The sequence below is a fragment of the Gobio gobio genome (genome assembly GCF_949357685.1).
Source record: "Gobio gobio genome assembly, chromosome: 1".
NCBI classification, from domain to species: domain Eukaryota; kingdom Metazoa; phylum Chordata; class Actinopteri; order Cypriniformes; family Gobionidae; genus Gobio; species Gobio gobio.
Genome location: NC_137097.1, coordinates 85844845 through 85868717, shown reverse-complemented (window position 1 = coordinate 85868717; position 23873 = coordinate 85844845). Strand labels below are relative to the sequence as shown.

At 43.2% G+C, this 23873-nt stretch overlaps 2 protein-coding genes across 3 annotated transcripts; both read left to right on the top strand.

Annotated features, from left to right (window-relative positions):
* Positions 1-13604: 13604 nt before the first annotated feature.
* Positions 13605-23414, top strand: LOC307132251 (uncharacterized protein). Of its 2 annotated transcripts, none has more exons than XM_079826425.1 (4): positions 13605-13732; positions 20142-21139; positions 22633-22665; positions 22831-23414. In XM_079826425.1, exons 2-4 carry the CDS (start codon positions 20237-20239, stop codon positions 22963-22965), a joined length of 1071 nt encoding a protein of 356 aa, XP_079682551.1. In that variant the 5' UTR covers positions 13605-13732; positions 20142-20236; the 3' UTR covers positions 22966-23414. The 2 variants fall into 2 exon arrangements, with proteins under 2 accessions (XP_079682551.1, XP_079682550.1); XM_079826424.1 differs by lacking the exon at positions 13605-13732 and adding an exon at positions 18183-18480.
* On the top strand, positions 13932-16355 carry LOC307132119 (uncharacterized protein). Its single transcript, XM_079826284.1, has 2 exons — positions 13932-15305; positions 15504-16355. The coding sequence occupies exons 1-2, from the start codon at positions 14270-14272 to the stop codon at positions 16307-16309; spliced, it is 1842 nt and encodes a 613-aa protein (XP_079682410.1). The 5' UTR covers positions 13932-14269; the 3' UTR covers positions 16310-16355.
* Positions 23415-23873: the final 459 nt, after the last annotated feature.

Genomic DNA, 23873 nt, shown 5'->3' with positions numbered 1-23873 from the left:
GTGGTATAGTTAGGCTGGAGTGTTGTTGCCGCGATGCCGAGGAAACGCTGTTATATTCATCCGGATTGCAGGTCTGGGGTACTTGCTTTGTTCAGCCTTCCTAGGGACGGGGGTGTGCGTTGCAGAGCGTTTAACATACAACATGTTATATGCACGTGTGTATGAGACAGAGGGGAACAAGCACGTGCGGGGCTCCCGCAGCACATCTCACGGAGGGAAACTTCCACAATGTTCGCGAGTTCAACACCGGATTTGCACAACGTCAGCTGCGTGAGTCCGTGAGACAAACACTGCCAGTGTGTGAATGCACGACGCGCGCGGGGCTCCCTCCCGCTGCACATTTCACGGAGGAAAACTTTCACAATGTTCGCGAGTTCAATGCAGGATATGCACAATGGCTTGTCCTGAAAGCTGGATTTACAAACAGAAGCTGTTTACGGGCCACAACCTGTAAGTCTGATTTATTTTTCATCGATGTGTTTTCCTGTAATAGGTTGTAGCAAGGAAGTAAACAGATGACAAGCTGTTCTGCAAACCAGTCTGTTAAATGCTCATTCATACTTAACGTTATCCGACGAACACCTAACATTACAAACACTAACGTTAAAATCTCAACAGCGAACCTGACATTAGTGTAAATGATTCTTTGATTAGAGCTTTTATGTATTGTTTATCTACAGGCATGCTAAACATGCTTCTGTGTGTGATTTGGCTACTATAGTAAAGCCAGTGTTTAGTGTTTTGGGTTAATAGTTCTTGCGACAGATATTTGGCTATAATGTTCTAAAAATACAAAAGTAACAGTGCCATTCAGTAGCGATCACTATAGATCCGCAGTCTTTACTCTTGAGGACTGAACAGGTTCTGCTCGATCATCTTCACTCAAATGTTCTGGGTCTGATTCGGGCTCAGATTGGTGTGGTTTTATTGACGCCATCATTTCTAATACTGACCAAAGCACAGTCTACCGGCTACCGGTAAGGTAAGGGGCGTGACGTTTCTGCGGTTAGCGAATCACAACACACTGGGCCAGCTAACCAATCTGAGCCCATTGCGTATTTTTGAGGGACTGGCTTCATACAACCCGGAAAGCATCAGGAGGGACAGAGCAGTGTAGAATAAAGGTCAAATATATGAAAAATAATGATTTTTTTTTTTTTTAAACGAAGCATGAACACATGTTACAGTGCACCCCACAAACACAATCAAGCCTTCAAAAGAATGTGTTTTACCACCCCTTTAACAGGACAGAAGCTCACGCCACAGATAAAGTTCAGCTTGCTCAGTTCTGGCTCTTAAAAGCCCCAAAAGCCCTTGTTCTCCGTCACTGAATCCTCATGAGACACATGCACATAACGACATAACTTCAAAGATTACTCAACCTTTGTTGAAATGTATATAATCATTTATCCCTTTAATAATTCTCACTTCGACTGTAAGATCTGTTTCAAAAATGTGCAGAGTTTTGATTTAGTAGATTAATTATTATATTGTGCACATGATTTATTAAAATGAGAAAATGAATACAGGATATAATAATACATTTCCTTGTTTTACTAAATCATGCACGCATTGGGTCTCATTTATGAAACAAATGTATGACTGTGCATATGGCTGTTTCCTCGTAAAACTTGGCATTTGTCAATATGGACGTGAGCGTGGTTACCAGGATATTTCTGATGAAATCCCAGAGCTCGCTGACCCCTCCACAGACAGCAACGTAATGAACACTTTCAAGGGCCAGAAAGACAGTAAAGACAAGGTTAAAATAGCCCATGTGACTTCAGTGGCTCAGCCTTAATGTGATGAAGAGATGAGAATACTTTAGTGTTCAAAAACACACACAAATAACCACTTTATTCAACAATGCCTTGTCTTCCCTGTCACTCTCCGGGAGAGATTCCGGGTTCTACGGCAGAATGCCGACCCACTATTGGCCGAGCACGATCACATGATCACATACATGTGGTGCTTGCGTGAATCGTGTAGGAGAGTGTCATGGAAGAGAAGAGATAGTTGAATAAAGTCGTTATTTGTGTTTGGTTTTTGCTGATTAGAGAGAACCTGCAATACCTAAAATGGTTTTAATGTAGAAACAAATGTATTTGACTTGCTCTTTTTTGTAGGGCAGGATGAGATGAGCAAAAGTTGTGAAAGTTTGTTTCCTGAACTTAATGTTTCATAACCAACCACACAGTTATCGAGGGGATATCCGAGGGTGATGAGTCCCACCCAGACCAAATACTGTGGTAATTTTTACTGAAACTCATGTGACTTACTGGAAAAAGAGACTCTTCTCATTAACATGCAGATCCTTTCTGATTGGCTGACATGCATCTTACAATACACTTATTTACGCCCAAAATGTAGTGGCAAAAGAGTACAGCAAAAGAATTCAAGAAAACAAGACGCATCTCTTACATCACATCCAGCAGAAAACCTCAGCGACACAGATTCCCTCAGGTTTGACTTTTTTACATTTACATTTATTTGACTTTTATTAAACCCATCTGATCATTATTGATTCCTGGGGCATTCTGGGAATGTTACTTCTGTTGGAACATCACAGATTGTTCAGAATTATAGCCTGTGCTTTATGTTGTGCATGCATGGTGCAGTACATGGTCTTTATTTCTTTAAAAGAAAAACAATTCTTAAACCCATATAGAATCCAATATATAAAATAAAATCAATATCAACAAAATACAATGCAAAATAAATACAAACAAAATGTCAGGAATAAGGGGACCAGATGGACTCATTTAGACTAAAAGTCTTCAATTGTAAGTAACAGTCTCAGCTATTTCTAGTACAAGCATAAAATCTTGTGAAGTCCACACGTGCAAGCTAATATACAATCATCAAATACATCAACTGGTAGTGAACACTATACAAATGAAAAAAATTGCCTTTCGACCATTTATTTTAATGAAGTACTTTATAAAACTTTTAATATATTCAAATTACCTCCACAAAAGCTCATAATCAATCAAGTTCAGCAACCACGCTGCCTCATTTACTACAATGAAAAAAGAAAACGCGCTAAAAAAGCGAGGTAAAGTTAGTTTTAGGTTTGATATTAGCCACATATCCGCATAGGCTGCTTAAGGGACCGTCTGCAAATTCACCACACAGTGCAAATCGAGTCTCAACAATTCATTCAAATACATTTTTACAGGGCTATGTAAATGCCTAGCGGGCGAAAATATTTATTATATTTTGCCAATATCTCGTTTTAGACAATATCATCCTTACTGTACGTACAGTACACTAATATTTATAGAAAAAAATACAGTAACTCACTATATGATGAGCGCTAATACTTGTAAGTCAGTCTAAAATATTTTTAATGTACTACAACTTCGAATTATTTGTATTTATTTTTTATTTTAAAAGTCATTTTAACTTCTACAAATTAGACGTTTTTACGCTGTTGGGGAACTTCCAGACATTCCCTTTGTCATGAAGGTGATCAAAGCATTCCCGGGTATAAATCAGCATAAATATGCAGCTGTAATACACGTAAGTGGTTTTGAATTAATTGTTTATGTTGCTATACAGTAGTTGCGTAATTGTTAAAACTATTCATGGTATTTATGTCTCTCAAAGATTGACTCTTTAGAACTGTATCAAGGGAAAACAAAAATCCGGCGAATATCAAACATAAAATTAACTTTACTCCGCTGCTTAAGCGGCGATCAACTACTGATGGCACATGATAAAACTCAACTGACCTACCAGAGTATTATCAGCAACATGGACAGGGAAAAGCAATGATCAGAGACATACAGATCCAGATCAATGACCTTGCTGGCAGGTTGTTGCTACAACGCAAAAACGTACACGCTCAAACACACAACTCGACTTTCTTTTACACATAATAAATCAAACAACATGAGCTGGTACGAGCTGTACGCGGTGTGCAGAAACTCTCCGCGCTCCCACCAATATCACACCAAACCACCATAAGCGCCAAACCTCCCGTCCGCAATTCACTGTGATGCCATTATCCACTACATTACCTGTTCCCTTTTGTTCAGTCACTACGACATAACGTTAGTGACTAACGAATGGGGGTTTCGCTTAGAAGCCAATTACCTTCGAGAATTTAACAGCGCCCAATGGCAGTGCCAATGCCATGGGCATGCGGAATTTGCATGCGTAACTCCGCCCCACCTCGTGGGTATATAAGGAAGTACGCTGGCAACATCGCATTATGTTTCTGCATCGGAGCCAAGAGCATCTCTTCACTCCTACAAGCCTGAATTCTGACATCTTCTCTTCAGTCTTCGAGACGAGCAGTTCTCCAGGGTGTTGGTGTGACGGCGCATTCCAGTGATCTCGCATTGCCTGCCTGCTGATCTGTGCACTGATCTGCAACAGCTGTGTGTGTTTTCCCTGGGCACTTCGGCACTCTGCAGAGCTTTCCTCTCACAAAAAGAGCTTGCGATTGGCACGTCTTTTTCAAGACGGTTCGCCCGTGCACTTCCGGGTGCGATCGATCTCCGTTGCTGTCTATGGGCACATTCACTACCCAACGTGTTTGGGCTTCAGCACGTTCGGGCAGTGTTTGTGGATGTGTCATGTTCCCACTGCGGGAACGTGACCATCGTGATGTCGCGGTCGAGACTCAGTGATCTCCGTGAGGAGAGAGAGTCCCCTCTGCCACACCCCAATCTACCGTCTCAGAGAGAGGTGGTGCTGTGGTATTAAGAACCCCGACGATCATTCCTCGGGCCACGCCCCTCTCTTGCACATCGCTTCCCGCGAGTGCTGGACTGAAGTGGCGAGACCGTCTCGGACGCCCCGTTCGTTTTGTTCACACTCCAGATAGCAGCGAGATGTCGATCCCCGCATCTCAAGGTGGGCTAGAGTCCTTTGGGGATGACGATTAGGCTGTGCTCCGCCTTCGGGTGTGTCAGCACTGCCGGATCCGACCTAGAGTTAACAGCCATGTTTTCTCGGGCAGCCGCGAGCCTCGCGCGGGTGTGGAACTCCGCCCTGTCACGAGCGCTCGTGGTTGCGCGATTGGTTTTGGGAGCGGCACCTGACAGCTGTTGGGCCCCGCCCCCAATGCCTTTCACTCCCGAGATGCATGAGGAGATCACGCGGTCCTGGAGGTCCCCGTGCTCCTGTGACCGTTCGGTGGCCTCCTCCGCCTTCTCTGCCCTCGATGGGGCCGCGGCCAAGGGTACACTGGGGTCCCCTCACTGTTGAACACTCTGTTGCGCACTACGGTGTCCACGGAGGGTTTTGACATGGCGTGGCTATCTTCACCTGGGCCGCGCTGTGGAGGTGGTTGCAGGATGACGCCCAGTCCGCTCCTCAGCCTGACTAAACGCCAGGCTGGAGGTGGACAACTCAGAGATGGGTTCCAGTTCTTTCCAGGGGATGGTAGCAGGGCCTCTCCTTCCCTCCAGTGTGCGCCACCTCCGGGCCGCGCCGCTCTCGTCCCTCTCTCTCGCCAGCCTCCTCTCAGAGCAGACCCCAGTGGAACGTGCATCCTTCTCTGGTCTCCTCTGTCAGGACGCAGCTGCTGACTGTGCCCCCACACCGGGACACTACGCCTCCCACGTCTGGGCCAGTCACGCTGCCTCGCTGGCCCACCCGGGGTACGTCTGTGGTTGGAGTGATCCTGCTGGTCAGCTTCCGGGACGACACAGCTTCCGGGACTGTCCACTGGGTCGCGAAGACCATCAGGCTCGGCTACGTGATTCGGTTCGCGTAGGCTCCTCCCCGCTCTGGGGAGTCCGCCCGCCATGATGGGGCCTAATGCCCCAGTCATGCGTGCGGAGGTTGCCACCCTACTGGCGAAGGGTGTGATCGAGCCTGTCCCTCCAGCCGAAGTGAAGTCCGACTTCTCAGCCCTTGCTTCATTGTACCCTTGGAAACCGGTGGGTTATGGCCAATCCTGGATCTGCCCATCTTGAACCGATCCCTTCACAGGCTTCCGTTCAGGATGTCGGTAGCGAACGCCTCCTCGGATGCGTTCGTCCGGTAGATTGGTTGCAACGATCGACCTGAAGGACGCTTACTTTTATGTCTCCTTCCTCGACGCGGACCGTTCCTATGATTTGCTTCAAGGGGCGGACATTCAGTACGCAGTCCTCCCATTCGGGCAGCTCTGTCCCCTCGTGACTCTACATGGTCTATCGAGGCAGCCCTTGCGCCACTCAGGCAGCACGGGGTTCACATCCTGAACTACTTCGATGACTGGCTCATACTGGGTCACTCTCGTAAGCAGGTCTGCGGACACAGAGTCCAAGTGCTCCGGCACTTAGCCCGTCTGGGCCTTCGGGTCGACTGGGAGAAGAGCGACTCTGCCCCGTGCAGAGGATCTCTTTTCTCAGTGTGGTTTCCGACTCGGTCGCAGGTGCGTGCTGCTTACCAGCGAGCGCGCACGCAGTCTCGGCTGACTTGCCTTCATTAATGCGAGAGCAAGAGTGCAGTCCCACTGAAGTTTTCAGCTTTGGCTTCGCGATCGAGTCCCGAGATGGGCATGGCGGTCTGGCACGCTCCGGGTACAAGTGACTCGGGTCTGCTTACAGACGCTCACCCCGTGGTCAAACCTCAGTTTTCTACGGACCGGAGTGTCCTTAGAACGAGTTTCCATCATGTTGTTGTATCAACAGATGCCTCCTCCACGGGCTGGGGTGCCATGTGCAATGGACAAGCAGCCGTGGGCTCCTGGACAGGACCCCAGCGCCTTCTGCATGTCAATTGCCTCGAGTTGCTGGCAGTACGGTTCGCCCTGCACCGCTTCCTAGCGTTGCTTAAGGGTCAACATGTACTAGTCCGGACAGACGACAGTAGCGTACATCAACCACCAGGGTGGTCTACGCTCCCGCCATATGTCTCAACTCGCCCGCCATCTCATTCCAAGATGGCGGCGCGAGTAGTTCGTGAGGCTCTGGGTCTCTCCAGATTCTGCAATTTTGCGGTATTTTTCCTGCTCATCTCGGGTCTGTTCGTTCAGAATAGTTGTGCCTTAACATCGTACACCCGTGGTGAGATTTTGGATATTGGTTTGCGAATTTCCGACAGTTTTATGGACAATCTTCGACTCCTTCCTGAGATCGCTAGGACACCCGAGGCAATGCACTCTACCTGGCCGGGCGGAAGTGCTCGCAGGCGGCGCCGAGATCGTAAACAAAGGCGGGGGAAACGCGGAGGTCTGAGAGCTAAGCTAAGGCTAAAGCTAAGGCTAACCCCACATCGGCTCTCTTTACCCAGTATTTTCCTTGCCAATGTACGGTCGCTAGTGAACAAAATGGAGGAGATTCGACTCAGCATCACATACAGCAAGAAACTTTTGAACTGTAACGTCCTAATCTTCGCGGAAACCTGGTTAAACAGCGGAATACCGGACACCGCTATTGAGCTAGCGGGATGCCACACGCTCCGGGCGGATAGAACATTAGATGGCTCCGGTAAGACCAGAGGTGGTGGATTGTGCATTTACATTAACAAAGCCTGGTGCACAAACTCTGCTATTGTTGGGAGTCATTGTTCAGCTAACCTCGAGTTTCTCATGTTTAAATGTAGACCGTTTTATCTACCGCGGGAGTTCACTTCCACCATTATAACTGCAGCCTATATTCCCCCGGATGCTGATGCCAAGCTTGCTATGAAAGAACTTCATGCAGCCATCAGTAAACAACAGACTGATCACCCGGAAGCTGCTTTTATTGTTGCAGGTGACTTTAATCATTCAAACTTAAAGTCAGTGCTACCCAAGTTTTACCAGCATGTTTCCTGCCACACCAGAGGAAACAAAACCTTAGACCATGTTTACACAAACATGGCTGGCGCTTACGTTGCGACACCCCTCCCCCACCTGGGACAGTCAGATCACCTTTCTTTGTTCCTCATCCCCAAATATGCACCCCTCATCAACCGTGTGAAGCCATCAGTGAAGACCATCAAGGTGTGGCCTGCGGGGGTTGATTCCACACTCCAGGAAAGGTTTCTACACACAGACTGGAGTGTGTTTGCTTCTCAAGCCACCAGTGGCGCTCACACGGACATTGACTTCTACACCTCCTCTGTATTGGATCATATCAATACCACCATTGACAGTTTTACAACCCAGAAACAGATCACCACATACCCAAATCAGAAGCCATGGATGAACAGGGAAGTGCGACTCCTGCTGAAGTCACGCAATACTGCCTTCAGATCAGGAGATGCACAAGCGTACAGCACATCCAGAGCAAACCTGAAGAGGGGCATCAAAAAGGCCAAGCACTGCTACAAGCTAAAGATAGAGGGACACTTTTCCAACTTTGACCCTCGACGCATGTGGCAGGGCATTCAGGCCATCAGTGACTACAAACCCCCCACTCCACCCCCGCAGCCACTGATGTCAACTTCCTGAACGAGCTAAATCACTTTTATGCTCGCTTTGAAAGAGACAACAGAGAAACTGCCACCAAGCTCAAACCCTCAGCTGACCACCCACCAATCACACTCTCCACCACAGATGTCTGCAAGGCACTGAGCCGGATCAGGGCGCACAAGGCTGCTGGACCAGACAACATCCCTGGACGTGTTCTCAGGGCATGTGCGGAGCAGCTCGCTGAGGTTTTTACAGACATTTTCAACCTGTCTCTTGCCCAAGCAGCTGTACCTTCATGCTTTAAACGCACTTCCATTGTGCCAGTGCCGAAACACTCCAGCCCGAGGTGCCCTAATGACTACCGCCCTGTAGCACTCACACCCATCGTCATGAAGTGCTTTGAGCGGCTGGTCCTGGAACACCTAAAAGACTCTCTACCATCCACATTGGACTCACACCAGTTTGCCTACCGCAGCAATAGGAGCACAGAGGATGCCGTTTCCATGGCACTGCACTCTGTGCTCACTCACCTGGACAATAAAAACACTTACGCACGCATGCTGTTTGTTGACTTCAGCTCAGCATTCAACACTGTCATCCCAACCAAGTTAATAGCCAAACTTGGAGACCTGGGCATCAACACTTCAATGTGTAACTGGATTTTGGACTTCCTAACTGACAGATCCCAGAATGTTCGTTCAGGATTCACCTGCTCCACATCCATAACTCTTAACACTGGTGTACCACAGGGCTGTGTGCTAAGCCCGTTTCTCTACTCCCTCTTCACCTCCGACTGCAACCCTGTGTATGGATCTAATTCTATCGTCAAGTTTGCGGACGACACTACGGTGATTGGTCTCATCAGCAACAACGATGAGACTGCCTATAGGGAGGAGATCCAGCACCTGGCCACATGGTGCACCGAAAATAACCTGCTCCTCAACACCACCAAAACGAAGGAGCTCATCGTGGACTTCAGGAAGGAGTCAAGAGGCACACACGACACCATCCACATCAATGGAATGGCTGTTGAGCGTGTCTCCAGTTTCAAGTTCCTGGGGATCCACATCTCTAAAACATGTCGTGGACGACCAACACCTCCAGCCTGGTCAAGAAGGCTCACCAGTGCCTCTTCTTCCTGAGGACACTGAGGAAGAATCAGCTCTCCTCGGCTATCCTGGTGAACTTCTACCGCTGCGCAATAGAAAGCTTCCTGACCAACTGTGTCGCAGTGTGGTATGGGAGCTGCTCTGTTGCGGAGCGCAAGGCACTGCAGCGGGTGGTGAAAACTGCCCAGCGCATCACAGGGACTCCACTACCTGCCATCGAGCACATCCAAGGCAAGGCAAGGCAAGGCATCAAAACGCACTTATCACCTATCTAGTGTCCTGCACTTATGCAAACGTTGTATATCCTGCACTTGCTGCTATTGCACTTCTGGTTAGACCTAAACTGCATTTCGTTGCCTTGTACTTGTACTTGTGTAATGACAATAAAGTTGAATCTAATCTAATCTAATCTAAAAGTGTATCTATCATCATAAAAGTGTATCTATCATCATAAAAGTGTATCTATTATCATAAAAGTGCATCTATCATCATAAAAGTGCATCTGTCCATCATAAAAGTGCATCTATCATCATACAGGGCTGGACTGGTAATCTGGCATACCGGGCACTTTCCCGGTGGGCCGACGCACTTTGGGGCCGATACAAGGTTATTTATTTATTTATTAATTTTTTTGCCACGGACTGGCCCATCATGCAGGGACAGCGTCCCATTGGTTTGTTTTCTGAATTGACAGGCCAAAGCGAGAGAGACCTTCCCTCCTCCATAGACTGTGTCCATATTTAATATTAGGCGCTGTTTAAAAATGTGGGCGCATGAACTGCAAAAGGCGAATATCCGCGCAACAGCGCTGCCGCCGACGAACGTGCGCTGCGTTTCTACTGCTCTATGAAGTGATGAACCGGCACTTTGACTCCGAATGTTGTTTTATACAATCGTGTGATATGGGAACATTAAAGGTTCTGTGGTGAATCAGCTGAAAACAGCCGCGACCATGTAAATAGCCTACATTACGAGGTAAATTGGAAAACAGCAATACACACAACTACAAACTTGTCACTCCAGCACAACCAAATTTAATAGTTTATTATTATTTATTTATTTATTTTCGAAACCATATACCTATGGTAATGAGGAGCATGATTTTACCTGTGACTACCATGCCCATACAGTTAAATGAAACTGACCTACAGTTAAACTCAGTTAAAATGTCATTACACTCTAAAAAAAAAGGTTCTATATGGCACCAAAAATGGTTCTTGCCTCGTAATCATAGGGGAACCTTTTTTAGTGCTATATAGCACCAATTTTGGTGCTTCAGTGGTTCTTCAGCGGTTCTTCAGAAGTTCTTCACCGGTTCTTTGACTAAGGTGCTTTATAGCACCTCTGAAGAACCACTGAAGAACCACTGAAGCACCAAAATTGGTGCTATATAGCACTAAAAAAGGTTCCCCTATCATTACGAGCCAAGAACCATTTTTGGTGCCATATAGAACCTTTTTTTTTTTTAGAGTGTAGGGTAATTAAATTATAATTCAACAAAACAGCTTTAAAGCCTGGATCCCATGCATTAAAGGGATAGTTCACCCAAAAATTTAAATTGTGTCATCATTTACTCACCCTCAAGTTGTTCCAAACCTGTGTGAGTTTCTTTGTTCTGCTGAACACAAAAGAAGATATTTTGAAGAATGTTTGTAACCAAGCAGATAGAGCAACCATTACCTACCATAGTAGGAAAAAAATACTATGGTAGTCAATAGTTGCTCTATCTGCTTTGTTACAAACATTCTTCAAAATATCTTTTTATGTTTCACGGAAGAGAGAAAGTCATACAGGTTTGGAACGACATGAGAGTGAGTAAATGACGACAGATTTTAAAAGCAGTAAATTCACTTTAATGTATCCTAGCTCAAAATCAGTGGTTTACTGTCAAGTGCATTTCTGTGTGACAAAAGTGCAATATTACGTTTGTTATCTGCATTTGCAGTAAATTCGATAATATCCATCATTAGTTGTCCCTGTCCTAGATTTATTTATTTACTCCAATTTAAGGCCCTAACCCCAGTTAAACATTCAAGAGGAACTCATGGGCCGGATGGGCTAGGTTTGCCAGGGCCGAGTTTTAGCCCCAGTCCAGCCCTGTCATCATAAAAGTGCAAAAGATGTTCTAGATGAAAGCAACCCGACGGAGAACATGGGGTTCAGTGTTGATTCAGATGTTTTGCTGCCTGTCATCTAAAGTCATCCCTTCTTTTCTGTCTTTAGCTGATCACATGAGTTAGAAACATCCAGAGTTAAACAGAAAATAATTAGCAATGACACAAAATATATAACTTAGGCCTATTAGTTAATAAGTCATACATGTTTTGTGTGATTGGCACGACTTGTTTATTGTGATCACATTTGTATATGTAGCCTATATTTATCCATTTCTCTTTGTGTAACATGTTTTATGACAATTTTAACAGATTGGTTATCAACTCTGAGGTGAAACATCAGGACACGCAAACACAAACATCCATACATTTTTATTTTCCTTCTATGCACATTTCTCTATCTCTTTTACTAAACTGGAGTGCCCTCTAGTGTCCAGTGGGTTCCACTACAACAATTATATTGCCTTGAGTGTATCTGCAGTAAGACTAGATGAGGAGCACTGAAGGCTGTGCAAGAACACATGCATCAAAACAGAAATGCAATGCCCTTCCAGTGAACCAAACAGACACAGACCAATGTCATTAACTGAAGAGGATCTGCCACCCAGTTACACCAAAATACATACAATCTTCCATTTCATGATAAATATGCATTGCAGTCAGTTTTCTTTAACAGAACAGCTGTATTAAGTCAAGTCATCTTTTTTTATATAGCGCTTATTACAATGCAGATTGTATCAAAGCAGCTTCACAGTGTTAAACAGGAAAATAATACAGCATAATTTTATTCAGCCGTACAGCCGCTCCGGAGAAAATGGTGATGTCATCAGCTCATGATGTCATTAACATAGTATGATTTGTCATTGATCATTTTGTCATTGATCCCCCACTTAAAAGAAACATGTTATGCAAAATTCACTTTGGTGGTTTATGGGATCAGATTCCCACCTAATGTTTTGCGGTCACGCATAAAAAAAGAATGAGCGTAAATCAAATATTTTAACAAGTTTAACATGATATTGCTCAAAACTGAATCATGAATTCAAAATGATCTGAATCGCACACAAAATCATGTTTTCTGCTCTTATTTTCATTTTTTGTATGTCCGTGCTCTTTTCTCCTTTGCTCTTGTTTCCACATTCTGCACTTGTGTTTCCAAATGATGCAGTTAGAGTTTCATGTAAATTAGGGCGGGTCTTAGCATCACCATTGGTCCACTAGTTCTAGATTGACAGCTCATCCTCTAGCCAATCAATGGAAGAGGGAAGTTTACATCACTCCAATGCGACTCCTGTCACAGTTCAGCCTCTTATGAGCTACGAGTATAACGCATTCTCTATCACCAGTGGTGGAAGTAAAAGTAGGTTACAAATAACCAGAGACATATTTACTTCAGTAAAAGTAGAAGTACCACAATGACAACCCTACTTAAGTTAAAAAAAGTACTTGATTTGAAATGTACTTTATTAAAAGTACTTGCATGACTACTTATTCAATTTAAGTAGCTAGGGCTGTTTTTTATAGAGCAGGATGAGATGAGCAAAAGTTGTGAAAGTTTGTTTCCTGAACTTAATGTTTCATAACCAACCACACAGATTCTCGAGAGGATATCCGAGGGTGAAGAGAACGTGTTGAAACCGCCAGCAGAGATGAGACAGACGAAGACTACAGTGAAGAAGAGCACGAGTGCTAGAAGAAGACAACAGCGTAAACGATATCATTACAAACTAAAAGCTAATTACAAAAAGAAGCACATCCTTCCCCTGGCATCAAATCAGTGTAAAAAATGACAATAATATGCAGCTATGTGATATAACAATGAGAAACAGTGCCTTCAGTGAACATTCAACACAGATTACGTGTCTTGAGACAAAGACGACATTCATATTCTTTTCCACAGTCACAAGTCCTGCCTCCCACTCGCCCGCCCAGACCAAATACTGTGGTATTTTTCCTGAAACTCATGTGACTTACTGGAAAAAGAGACATTCTCAATAACATGCAGATCCTTTCTGATTGGCTGACGTGCATCTTACATAACATGAGTGGGCTTACACTTATTTAAGCCCAAAATGTAGTGGCAAAAGAGTACAGCAAAAGAATTCAAGAAAACAAGACGCATCTCTTACATCACATCCAGCAGAAAAACTCAGCAACACAGATTCCCTCAGGTTTTTTTACATTTACATTTATTTGATATTTGACTTTTACTAAACCCATCTAATCATTATTGATTCTTGGGGCATTCTGGGAATGTTACTTCTGTTGGAACATCACCAGAACAGATTTTAGATCAGAACAGATTGTTCAGAATTATAGCCTGTGTTTTATGTTGTGCATGCATGTCTCGCGCAGGTCCTAGGCAAATCAGTGATTCTAAAATGCTCAATGCGGAAGTGCTTAACGCGTATTAATGGCCCGTTCACATGTCGCGTCTAAAACGTGTGGAAATGCGAGCTGTGTCGCTTTCTCGTCTCTTCAAGAGCTCGGGAGCGTGCGCTCCAGTGGTGTTTATTATTATGAGCCGCATTCTCCATTAAGTCTAAGAAGTTTCAGCAAAGGATAAATTATTTCCAGCCTCTGCATTTTGTAACGGCCACCTAAAGTATGTGGAATAGACCAATTTACTGTTTGTAAACAAACAGGATGCGTGCGCAACTAGGTCGCAGAAAACACTAGAGAGGCAGCGTTTACATATAGAAGATTACATGGATACTAGGGATGCAACAATACAGTTAGTCCACTGTTCAATTGCTTGCTTGGACAACCTCTGTCCCGTTTCAACCAGGCCAGCCCGCACCACTCCCTCTGCCCCCTGGCTGTCTGATGTTCTCCGCGAACATCGTTCTGGGCTCCGGGCGGCAGAGAGGAAGTGGCGAAAAACTAAAAACACTACTGACCTGACCCTGTATCAGTCTCTCCTTGCTTCTTTCTCTGCTAATGTCTCCACTGCTAAATCTACATACTACCACAACAAAATCAACAACTGCTCTGACTCTCGTGCACTTTTCAGAACATTCTCTTCACTCCTTTGTCCTCCTCCCCCCCCTCCTTCATCAACTCTTACAGCTGGCGACTTTGCATCATTTTTCACAAATAAAATCTCCTCCATCAGCAGCCAATTCTCCGCACCACAAACCGACACGCACATCTCAACAACCATCACACATACGCTCCCCTCTTTTTCTCTGCTCTCTGAAGCTGACATCTCCAAACTCATCCTTTCCAACCACCCCACTACCTGTCCACTTGACCCTATCCCCACTCACCTCCTTCAGGCCATCTCTTCTTCTGTTACTCCTGCACTCACTCACATTGTCAACACCTCTCTTCACACCGGGACTTTCCCCACAGCATTTAAGCAGGCTCGGGTAACCCCACTGCTTAAGAAACCCTCTCTGAACCCAGCACTTTTAGAAAACTACAGACCGGTATCCCTTCTGCCTTTCATTGCAAAGACACTCGAGCGAGTTGTTTTTAACCAGCTCTCTACGTTTCTTGAACAGAACAACCTCCTGGATATCAACCAATCTGGCTTCAAAAGTGGCCACTCAACTGAGACTGCCCTGCTCTCGGTTACTGAAGCACTGAGACAGGCAAGAGCGGCTTCCAAATCCACAGTACTTATCTTACTGGATTTGTCTGCTGCTTTTGACACAGTTAACCACCAGATACTCCTGTCAACTCTCATGGAGATGGGCATCTCAGGAACTGCTCTCCAGTGGCTCAAGTCTTACCTCTCAGGTAGGTCCTTCAGAGTGTCATGGAGAGGTGAAGTGTCTAAGTCACATCATCTAGCCACTGGAGTTCCCCAGGGCTCAGTGCTTGGACCACTTCTCTTCTCCATCTACATGTCATCACTGGGAACTGTCATTCAGAAACATGGCTTTTCCTATCATTGCTATGCTGACGACACTCAACTCTACTTCTCATTTCAACCAGATGATCCCACGGTTGGTGGTCGTATCGCTGCCTGCCTAACAGACATTTCTGCCTGGATGAAGGAACATCACCTGCAACTCAACCTTCCAAAGACAGAACTGCTTGTGGTCTCAGCCAACCCAGCACTTCATCATAATCTCTCCATTCAGCTAGGATCATCAACCATAACTCCGTCCAGGACAGCCAGGAATCTTGGAGTTGTGATTGATGATCAGCTAAAATTCACTGACCACATTACTGCAACATCCCGGTCCTGCAGATTTGCGTTATACAATATTAGGAGGATCAGACCCTTCCTATCAGAGCAGGCCACACAACTCCTGGTCCAAGCTCTTGTTCTCTCCAGACTGGACTATTGTAATGCTCTTCTAGCGGGCCTTTCGGCATGCACTATCAAACCCTTGCAACTGATCCAGAATGCAGCGGCAAGGGTGATCTTTAACGAGCCGAAGAGAGCGCACGTCACGCCTCTCTTCATCAGTCTCCACTGGCTGCCAATAGCTGCTCGCATCAAATTCAAGTCACTGGTGCTCGCCTTCAAAGCAACCACTGGCTCTGCACCAATATACCTAAACTCGCTTGTTCAGACTTACACACCCTCCAGGAGCTTACGGTCTGCCAGTGAACGACGCCTTGTAGTGCCATACCAAAGAGGCATGAAATCACTCTCACGGACCTTTTCCTGGACTGCCCCCACCTGGTGGAATAACCTGCCTATCTCAATTCGAGCCGCCGAGTCTGTAGCCATTTTCAAAAAACGGCTAAAGACACGTCTTTTCCAGCAGCACCTAACCAATCAAGAATAGCACTTAACATTCCATTCGATTCATTTTCTGTCTGTCTAATTTATTTAAAAAAAAAAAAAAAAAAAAAAAAAAAAAAAAAAAATTGTGTGTTCTGTGTTAGATTAACTGAGACTTGTTACAGCACTTGCATACTGTAGCCCTTGACCGTTCTAGTTGCTTCTATTGCTCTCATTTGTAAGTCGCTTTGGATAAAAGCGTCTGCTAAATGACTAAATGTAAATGTAAATGTAAATACATACCTCGGTTTTTACCCACGGTTTTCGGTTCGGTTCGGTTCTGATGGCTTGTCACATAAACTTTTTGTTATTCTATTCTTAGGCGACAGGAACCGCAAGAGGTTAAAGAGAAAAAAGACTATTTTTTTATTGCAATACTCTTTCTTTATTTTACTTAAAAGAATTGAAAAACCTTACTTAAACTTAAAACTTTACTTAAAAAAAAACCCTTGAACACATTCCTAGTGTATTGGATAATATAAAATAAATATATATAAAGATTTACACTGGCAGCTCAGAGCTGTACAGCAGCATTTAAGTATGAAATTGAATGAATGAATGTAAAAATAAAACACTACACAGACTTCACTATAAAATATACACTGATTCTTATTAAAGCTACTGTATTAGTTCTTCAGTCAAGAGCAGTGAGTGATTTTCTCTTTGTCTTTTGTTGTTGTATTAACATTAAAGGGTTAGTTCACTCAAAACTGAAAATTCTGTCATCGAGAAATGAATACAGGTTTGAAACAATATTAGAGTGAGTAAATAACATAATTTTATAGGTGAACTGTCCCTTTAAGGACCGTGTGTTCACTATAGGCTGCGCTGCTGTCAGTTTAAGACCTCTACACATCTAATATACAGATTAAGATTTTACTTTCACTTTAGACATAACCGACAGTGTTTATGTTAACCTTGTGTGTATTTGACAGTATTAGCGCAGTAAGACTACTTAGTCCAGTAATCACGTGTTTGACAGGCGTTTAGTGCGCGCGCTCTGAAAAGCGCATGTTAAAACCGCGCACGCGAATGAAACCGGCAAGCCTTTAAAACGCATGCAAATAATGAACTTTGGTGATTGTGAATAACTCTAGTGTCCCGTGAGTATAACTCTACCACTAACCTGTGATGTGAATGTATGTCGCGTTGTTCAGTATTGGGATGGAGGCAAATTATAGAATTTGTAGAAAAATAATTAATTAAATGCGAAACCGAAAAAAACGCAATTCACAAGCGCGTATTGAACCGTGAATGCCGTACCGAACGGTTCAATATTATATTGAGAATTGTGGCATCCCTAATGGATACGATACTAAATCGTTAGATTTAAAAAAGATTATAGATTATTTATAGATATATATTTATAAATTATAGATACGTCATTTTCAAAATGTTGTCCGCATATTACACTACCTTGTCACCCAGCGACAAGGAGTGTTAGTCAACGAAATGAACGCTAGTGAGTGGAATACGTCTTACTGATCCGTTTGCCATACCATCTTGTCAATGGGTAAACGATGAAACGAACTGGCCAAGCATCCAGTGGCCAGAGATATATAATTACCTGATCGACACTCCAAGTGCATATACCAGGGATAAGGTAAAAGCGTACAAGTCTCTTGATGCGTACAACATCGTTCTGTGTGGTCATGTCCAAGACATACAATTTCACAATTACCACATTCACAACTTCGTAGTGCTGAAGACGGAGGTTCTGCCTATAGCCAAAGACAGGGTAAGAAGACAGAACTGTACAAGCCCTGGGTTATTGTCAACAAGAAAAACAGCTGTATTCTTACTGCACCTGTATGGCTGGGTATGTAACCAAAATCTTACATTTTCATACATTGTCAGCAACGGAATCAAACATTTAATCAACTGTTGTTATATGTATAGCCTAAAGCACGATTTAAACCATTGTGTTTCATACTTTATAACATTTTGTGCAGGTTAGGATCATGCTGCAGCCATGCAGCTGCACTTATGTTTAAAGTATGGGTCAGGATAGGAAAGATGGACAGTGTTGTTCTTCAGGGACAAATATGTGGATCCAGCCATCCAGGAGAGAGGTGAAACCAGCCAGACTGAGTGAGATCAGCTTCAGAAAGGCTAAGAGGACAGACACCCAAATGCAGCCAGTCAGAGTGAAATGTAGAAAGAGCAATGTAAAAGGTAGACACAATCTGAGTGTAGAGGAGACCAGGTCATTCCAGGTCATGTAGGGGAGCGCGGGGCACAACCTAACGCGGGGTTAGTTGTAACACGCATGTTTTAACCCTTTCCACACATGCCATGACGAAACTTAGTGAAGCGCCAAAATAGCGCCAAAATTAAACAATCTTTGGAAGATATTACTGAATGTATTTAACCATAGCAAAAGTAAATTTCTTACTTAAGTTTAGTTTTTTCTGTTATTTAACAGTTGAGATGTTCTTTAATGCTGATCTAACAGCAGAAGACACGAGCCGCGGGTTTACATCCCAGTTGAGCAGGTGGGGTGTGTTAACACTGCGTTACAATGAGCCCCTATTAGAAATATGCCATTATATTCTATACTTTCATGAATTCTTTTGAGAAACCATGAGAAAAGGGTGAATAATGACTGAGAGTTAATGTTCAGAAATTATTTATTATTATTATGTTTTGAACTATGCTGTTTAGCTGTATTTAGCGATGTGTTTGTAGTCAAACTCAAAAATGCTTATATTTTTAATGATTAAAAAATGCCATTATTTTATTTTAAAAAGTTATTAATTGTATTTTGTTGACAAAATATTTTAGTTTGTCTTGTATATTTTTTTTTGATTATAATACCCCTCACATGTTACAATGTACCCCACCTATTGGGCATGTTGTCACATTTCACTTCCATTCTTTCGGGGTAAATCAAGAAAAAAGAATACACTGTATTAATGTAATAAAACCACATAATTGTACTAGACGTGTGCAATTAATGTGGGAAACAATAAATACTCTGAACCCCAAGTGGATTTACACAAACTGAGAAAGTCAAAAAGCGTCAGGTTGTGCCCCCCTCTCCCCTACATACAACAAGCAGCTATTAACTATAACTTTTTTTTTGAATGAATTGACTTTTTAGTTGCAATATTGTACATATAAGCTTCTCAGTGTGTATTAACAATATCATTTCCAAGGTGTTTACACATTGGACCACCTGTAGAAATGTGTTTTTGCATTAACTTTAATGGCTTTGTTTACTTCTATTGCTGCCGAATATCTTGCCGTTGTTAACTCATTACTTTATCCCTGAAAATTGTACATATCTAAAAATTACATTATTTCTGAGTTTCACTGATCTAAAAGTCTTTTTTTTAAGCAATGGAAGTAAATGAAGCCTTGAAACACATTTCTACAGGTCTTTAACTTAGGCAGTTTGCTGATTACTTTTGTACCATTCACAGGACTTGAACTGCTTTTATGTCAATAAAACTATAAAATAGGGATGTTCTAAAACTTTGAACAGTAGTGTAATTAATGTAAAAACACAAGTTATAATCAGTGCCATGTAACTATTGAAGGTTTAGTTCACTTCCAGAACAAAGTAAAGAAATAGTTTTTTGAAGAAACCTTTAAACCTTTTTTGACATTCCTGAAATGTTTTCCTAAAAAAAAAACAAAAAAACAATTTCTTTACAACTGAAGACAGAAATACATGAACATCTTGGATGACAAGGTGGTGAGTAAGTTATCTGTACATCTTTGTTTCGGAAGTGAACCAATCCTTTAATGACATTATGTAACCATCTTTGATTGCAATTTGTATTAAAATAAGTTATCTAACATTTATTTTGTTGTGTTTTCTGGACTGACAGATGAAGACATTGCAGAACTGAGAGTACTGGCACCTAACGCAGTTGTGCTCACTAGCATTGAATGCAGTGACACAGATTCCGCGTCAGAATCGGACATGGACACCGGAGACCTGCCAGAGCCACTGGTAGCTCTGTATGATGCCAATCTGAGAGGCCTCTGCCAAAATGAACTGCAAGAGAGAAGTGAAGAGACCTTTGAAAGACTGGGGATGGAGTTAACTAATGAGCAGTGTGTAAACCTTGAGCTTACGACTAAAGATCAGTCCCACTCTCAGGCCTGGCACACACACAGAACTGGAAGGATAACGAGCACAACCCTACACCGTGTATGGACTGTAGTGACTGAGAGCGCTAAAACAAACCTTGTAAAACAGGTGATGCACTACAACAAACGAGACTTGTCCCATGTTCCAGCAGTACTTTGGGGAAAGGATATGGAGGACACAGCCAGGAGACAATATACAGAAATAATGAAAGCAAAACATCAAAACTTTGACGTGGAGCTCTGCGGTCTTCTTGTGAGACCAGACAAACCACATCTTGGGGCATCGCCGGATGGAATAGCAAGCTGTACCTGCTGTGGGAAAGCAACTGTAGAGATTAAGTGCCCTTACAAATACCGTGATGGTCTGATGGGGAGTAGTGAGGACACACAGTTCTGTTTAGACAAAGCACTACAGCTAAAGAAGAATCATGAATACTACCATCAAGTTCAGCTTCACATGTATGTATGCAACACCCAGTACTGCGATTTTGTGGTTTGGACTAAGCAAGTTGTTGTCATCAACCGCATCAGCAGAGATGAAGAAATGCTGCAAGCAGTCCTGCCTAAAGCTGAAGTGTTCTTCAAACAGAGTGTTTTGCCTGAGCTGTTAACGCGCAGCATGGATCCACTGATGCATACACCTAAAATCTGCCCACACTGTCAAAGGCCAAACTTTGGAATGATGATGGACTGTGCGAAGTGCAAGAACCATTTCCACTACACATGTGCCAGGGTAAGAAGAAAGGTAGTGGACTGGTATTGTGAACAGTGCTGTAAGAGTCGGTTTTGGTGCTAAGACAAAAGCTGAGATACACACCTCAGTAATTGAACAATAAAAGTCACTAATCTTGAGGAAAAGATCTCACAGAAACTGTGACAACACCCTGACAAACATTCCTCCCCATTCCCCATTTTGCCCTCTCCTTGTCCTGGTTTCAAGTCACCAAATGCAGATATATCAGTGATGATGTATTTTGTAAATCTATTGTTTTATCCCTTTCATGTTTGATGTCTTTTTAAAGGTCTCAGTGCGAATGGTAAAATGGTCTCAGTTTCACTGCAGTCACTGGTAGTATTAGAAAGATTGGAAAACTAATGAGAATTCAGTTCTCCTTTGAGTAGTCTCTTCAAAGATATCTGATCCACTCCCCCAAAACCAGGTGGGGGTGTTGCAAATATTTACAGCCCTTTTGTTCTGGTTGGAGTATTTAAGGCTGGATGTTCTAACTCTCTGGGGGAATATTCTGTAGTCAGACCCCCCGTGCAAACTGCATGTAGATGTGCCAGACATGATGACTCTTTTAAATTATTTTCATATTGCTTTGCAATTGTGTTTTATGTTTTTACGCTGATCAGTTGTGTACCATGGATTCTTGTTTACGTATTTACTTTTCCTGTCTGGCCAAAATAAATGTTAACCTTGATTTCTCTTGTATGGTTCCGAAATCATTATTCTAGTATGGATCGATGTAGACTCCTTTATTACCGCAAAATCTAGGGTTATGATAGATCACACCGATGACGCCACGACTGAAGCATGGAGCGCAGCGTGCGCGATATTCCGATTTCTGACTATCGCTGGGTTAGCAAGTTGTAGTCCGTGAATATTGCTAAAATTACACTTTTTGTTGAGTGAGCATGTGCAACCACTTAAAGGTAAAATATTCACCCTGCACCCTCTGACTAATCACAGAAGTAACCGTTTTGTGCCCGTGAGCGCGCGAAATCCGGACGCGTCATGTCTCTGTGCGATTTAGGGTCTCTCGATGAACGAATATAAAAACTAGGAAGATATAAAGAAAATCAACGATCTAAATTAAATCGCAACTAATCGTAAAATCAGCTGATAAACTCTAAATGTAGCACACTTTATGGAGTCACTTAGAATTGGAGTCAGATAAAATTATTAATGGAGTCAGATTTAAAATGAGATATCAATAAATTAGGAGAACTTCACCGAAAGGCTGAAAAGGCTTACACGCAGAATTCCTTTTGACCACGTCATTAGTTTTCGGTTTTTGGGCTAATGGATGGAGATTTACAGTGCAAAAACAATAAGTCAGATTGAAATGTACTTCAAAGCAAATTATTTAATATAGTACTACTATTTTACATTGAAACACTTGAATGTGCAATAAAATGTTTATTACAATAAAGTTACATAAATCTATATCAAGCTATCTTCTTGGGACTATACATTTACAAAGGTTTGTTAATGCTCCACAGATAATTGCTATATCATCTAAGAGGTCAACCTGTGTGAGTGGAATAACAGTTGTCAGAATTTTCCATCTACTCTTTCAATGTGAATTCTTACATTAGACAAATGCCTTGTGTTACGTCTGTGACTGTATTTTCGGATGTGCGTGCTTTTTTCTCTCCTCGTTGTTTCCGCTGTCTCTCCTCCTATCCTGCTTCTCATAGGTCATTCTGCCCAAATTGGACGTGCCGTCAGAGCACGCGGTGGTTGGTTACGGGCAGCGCGGCGTCCTTTTAAAAGAGGAGTGGAAGTGTGTCCTCGCGAGAGGGAGAGAGCCAGAGACTGATCAGTGTTTCTAGTCCTGTGCAGTGTTGTGAAATTGTGCTGGCGAACGGCTGTTGTTGAGTGAGCCATTGATGTTTTCTTTCTTTGAATTTACTCCCTCTCATTGCTATCATTTTCTTTTTGTTAATGGCGTGTGTTCCACTGTTATACCCACCATTTGTTTTTTATGAGCGCTGTAGGGGTTAGGTGCCTTTTGCTTTCAAGATACTTTTTCTCCTGTTTATGTTTAGTTAAGGAGATAGGGAAGATGTTGTATTTTCCTTTTTGTCCTATTTTTCTTTTGACAGAAAATTTAGTTTTTCTTGGGATAAGTTAGTTGGGTTTTTGTTTATTATTTTGGCCTGGCCTAGTCCTGAAGTTATTCTTGCGTTCTGATTTATTTGCTTTCTTTTTGACTTTCTGGCGATGCTCATCCCCTTTAACCTCACAAAAATAAAAACAGGAACCCGAGAAAGTTCCTTTTAAAAGTAAACCTGCTTTGTTACTTGCTTTTATGTTCACCCCTGCACCCCTAGACCAAGGGGTCATAACTCTTGATACATGCACTTCTTGAGCAGAGAGCTGCTTTCTACCTTTGGTAAAGTGAGGGATCCTAAGGGTGGCACCACGTGTGGCAAGCTCATCTCTGATGGTAAAACCACGATCTGCCTGTATCTCGTCATTAGGCTCTAGGAGGTCATAAAATCCGGACTCAGCTGTAATTTGTTTATCCGAAACACGCCCACCCCAACCTGACGACAGAAAAGTAATGGCTCCTGCAGGTGACATGCCAACCAAATATTTAACAGTGTTGGTGTTAAATTTGTGGGTCTGAATCAAAATTTCTGTACAGTCGATAATGCACCTGCAACGTTTATATTTAGGTTTCAAACATTTTGCCATTTTATTTAATATTGCACACTTGCTTGGCCACTTGATGAGA

Excerpts from the sequence above, each read along its gene's own strand:
- LOC307132251 (XM_079826424.1), top strand. The coding sequence starts at position 18,303 with ATGGGTCAGGATAGGAAAGATGGACAGTGTTGTTCTTCAGGGACAAAT. Across the intron at positions 18,481-20,141 it reads TAGAAAGAGCAATGTAAAAG|ATGAAGACATTGCAGAACTG; the intron begins GTAGACACAATC and ends CTGGACTGACAG. Across the intron at positions 21,140-22,632 it reads TCCACTACACATGTGCCAGG|ATAATTGCTATATCATCTAA; the intron begins GTAAGAAGAAAG and ends AATGCTCCACAG.
- LOC307132119 (XM_079826284.1), top strand. The coding sequence starts at position 14,270 with ATGGATACTAGGGATGCAACAATACAGTTAGTCCACTGTTCAATTGCT. Across the intron at positions 15,306-15,503 it reads GCTCAAGTCTTACCTCTCAG|ATGATCCCACGGTTGGTGGT; the intron begins GTAGGTCCTTCA and ends CATTTCAACCAG.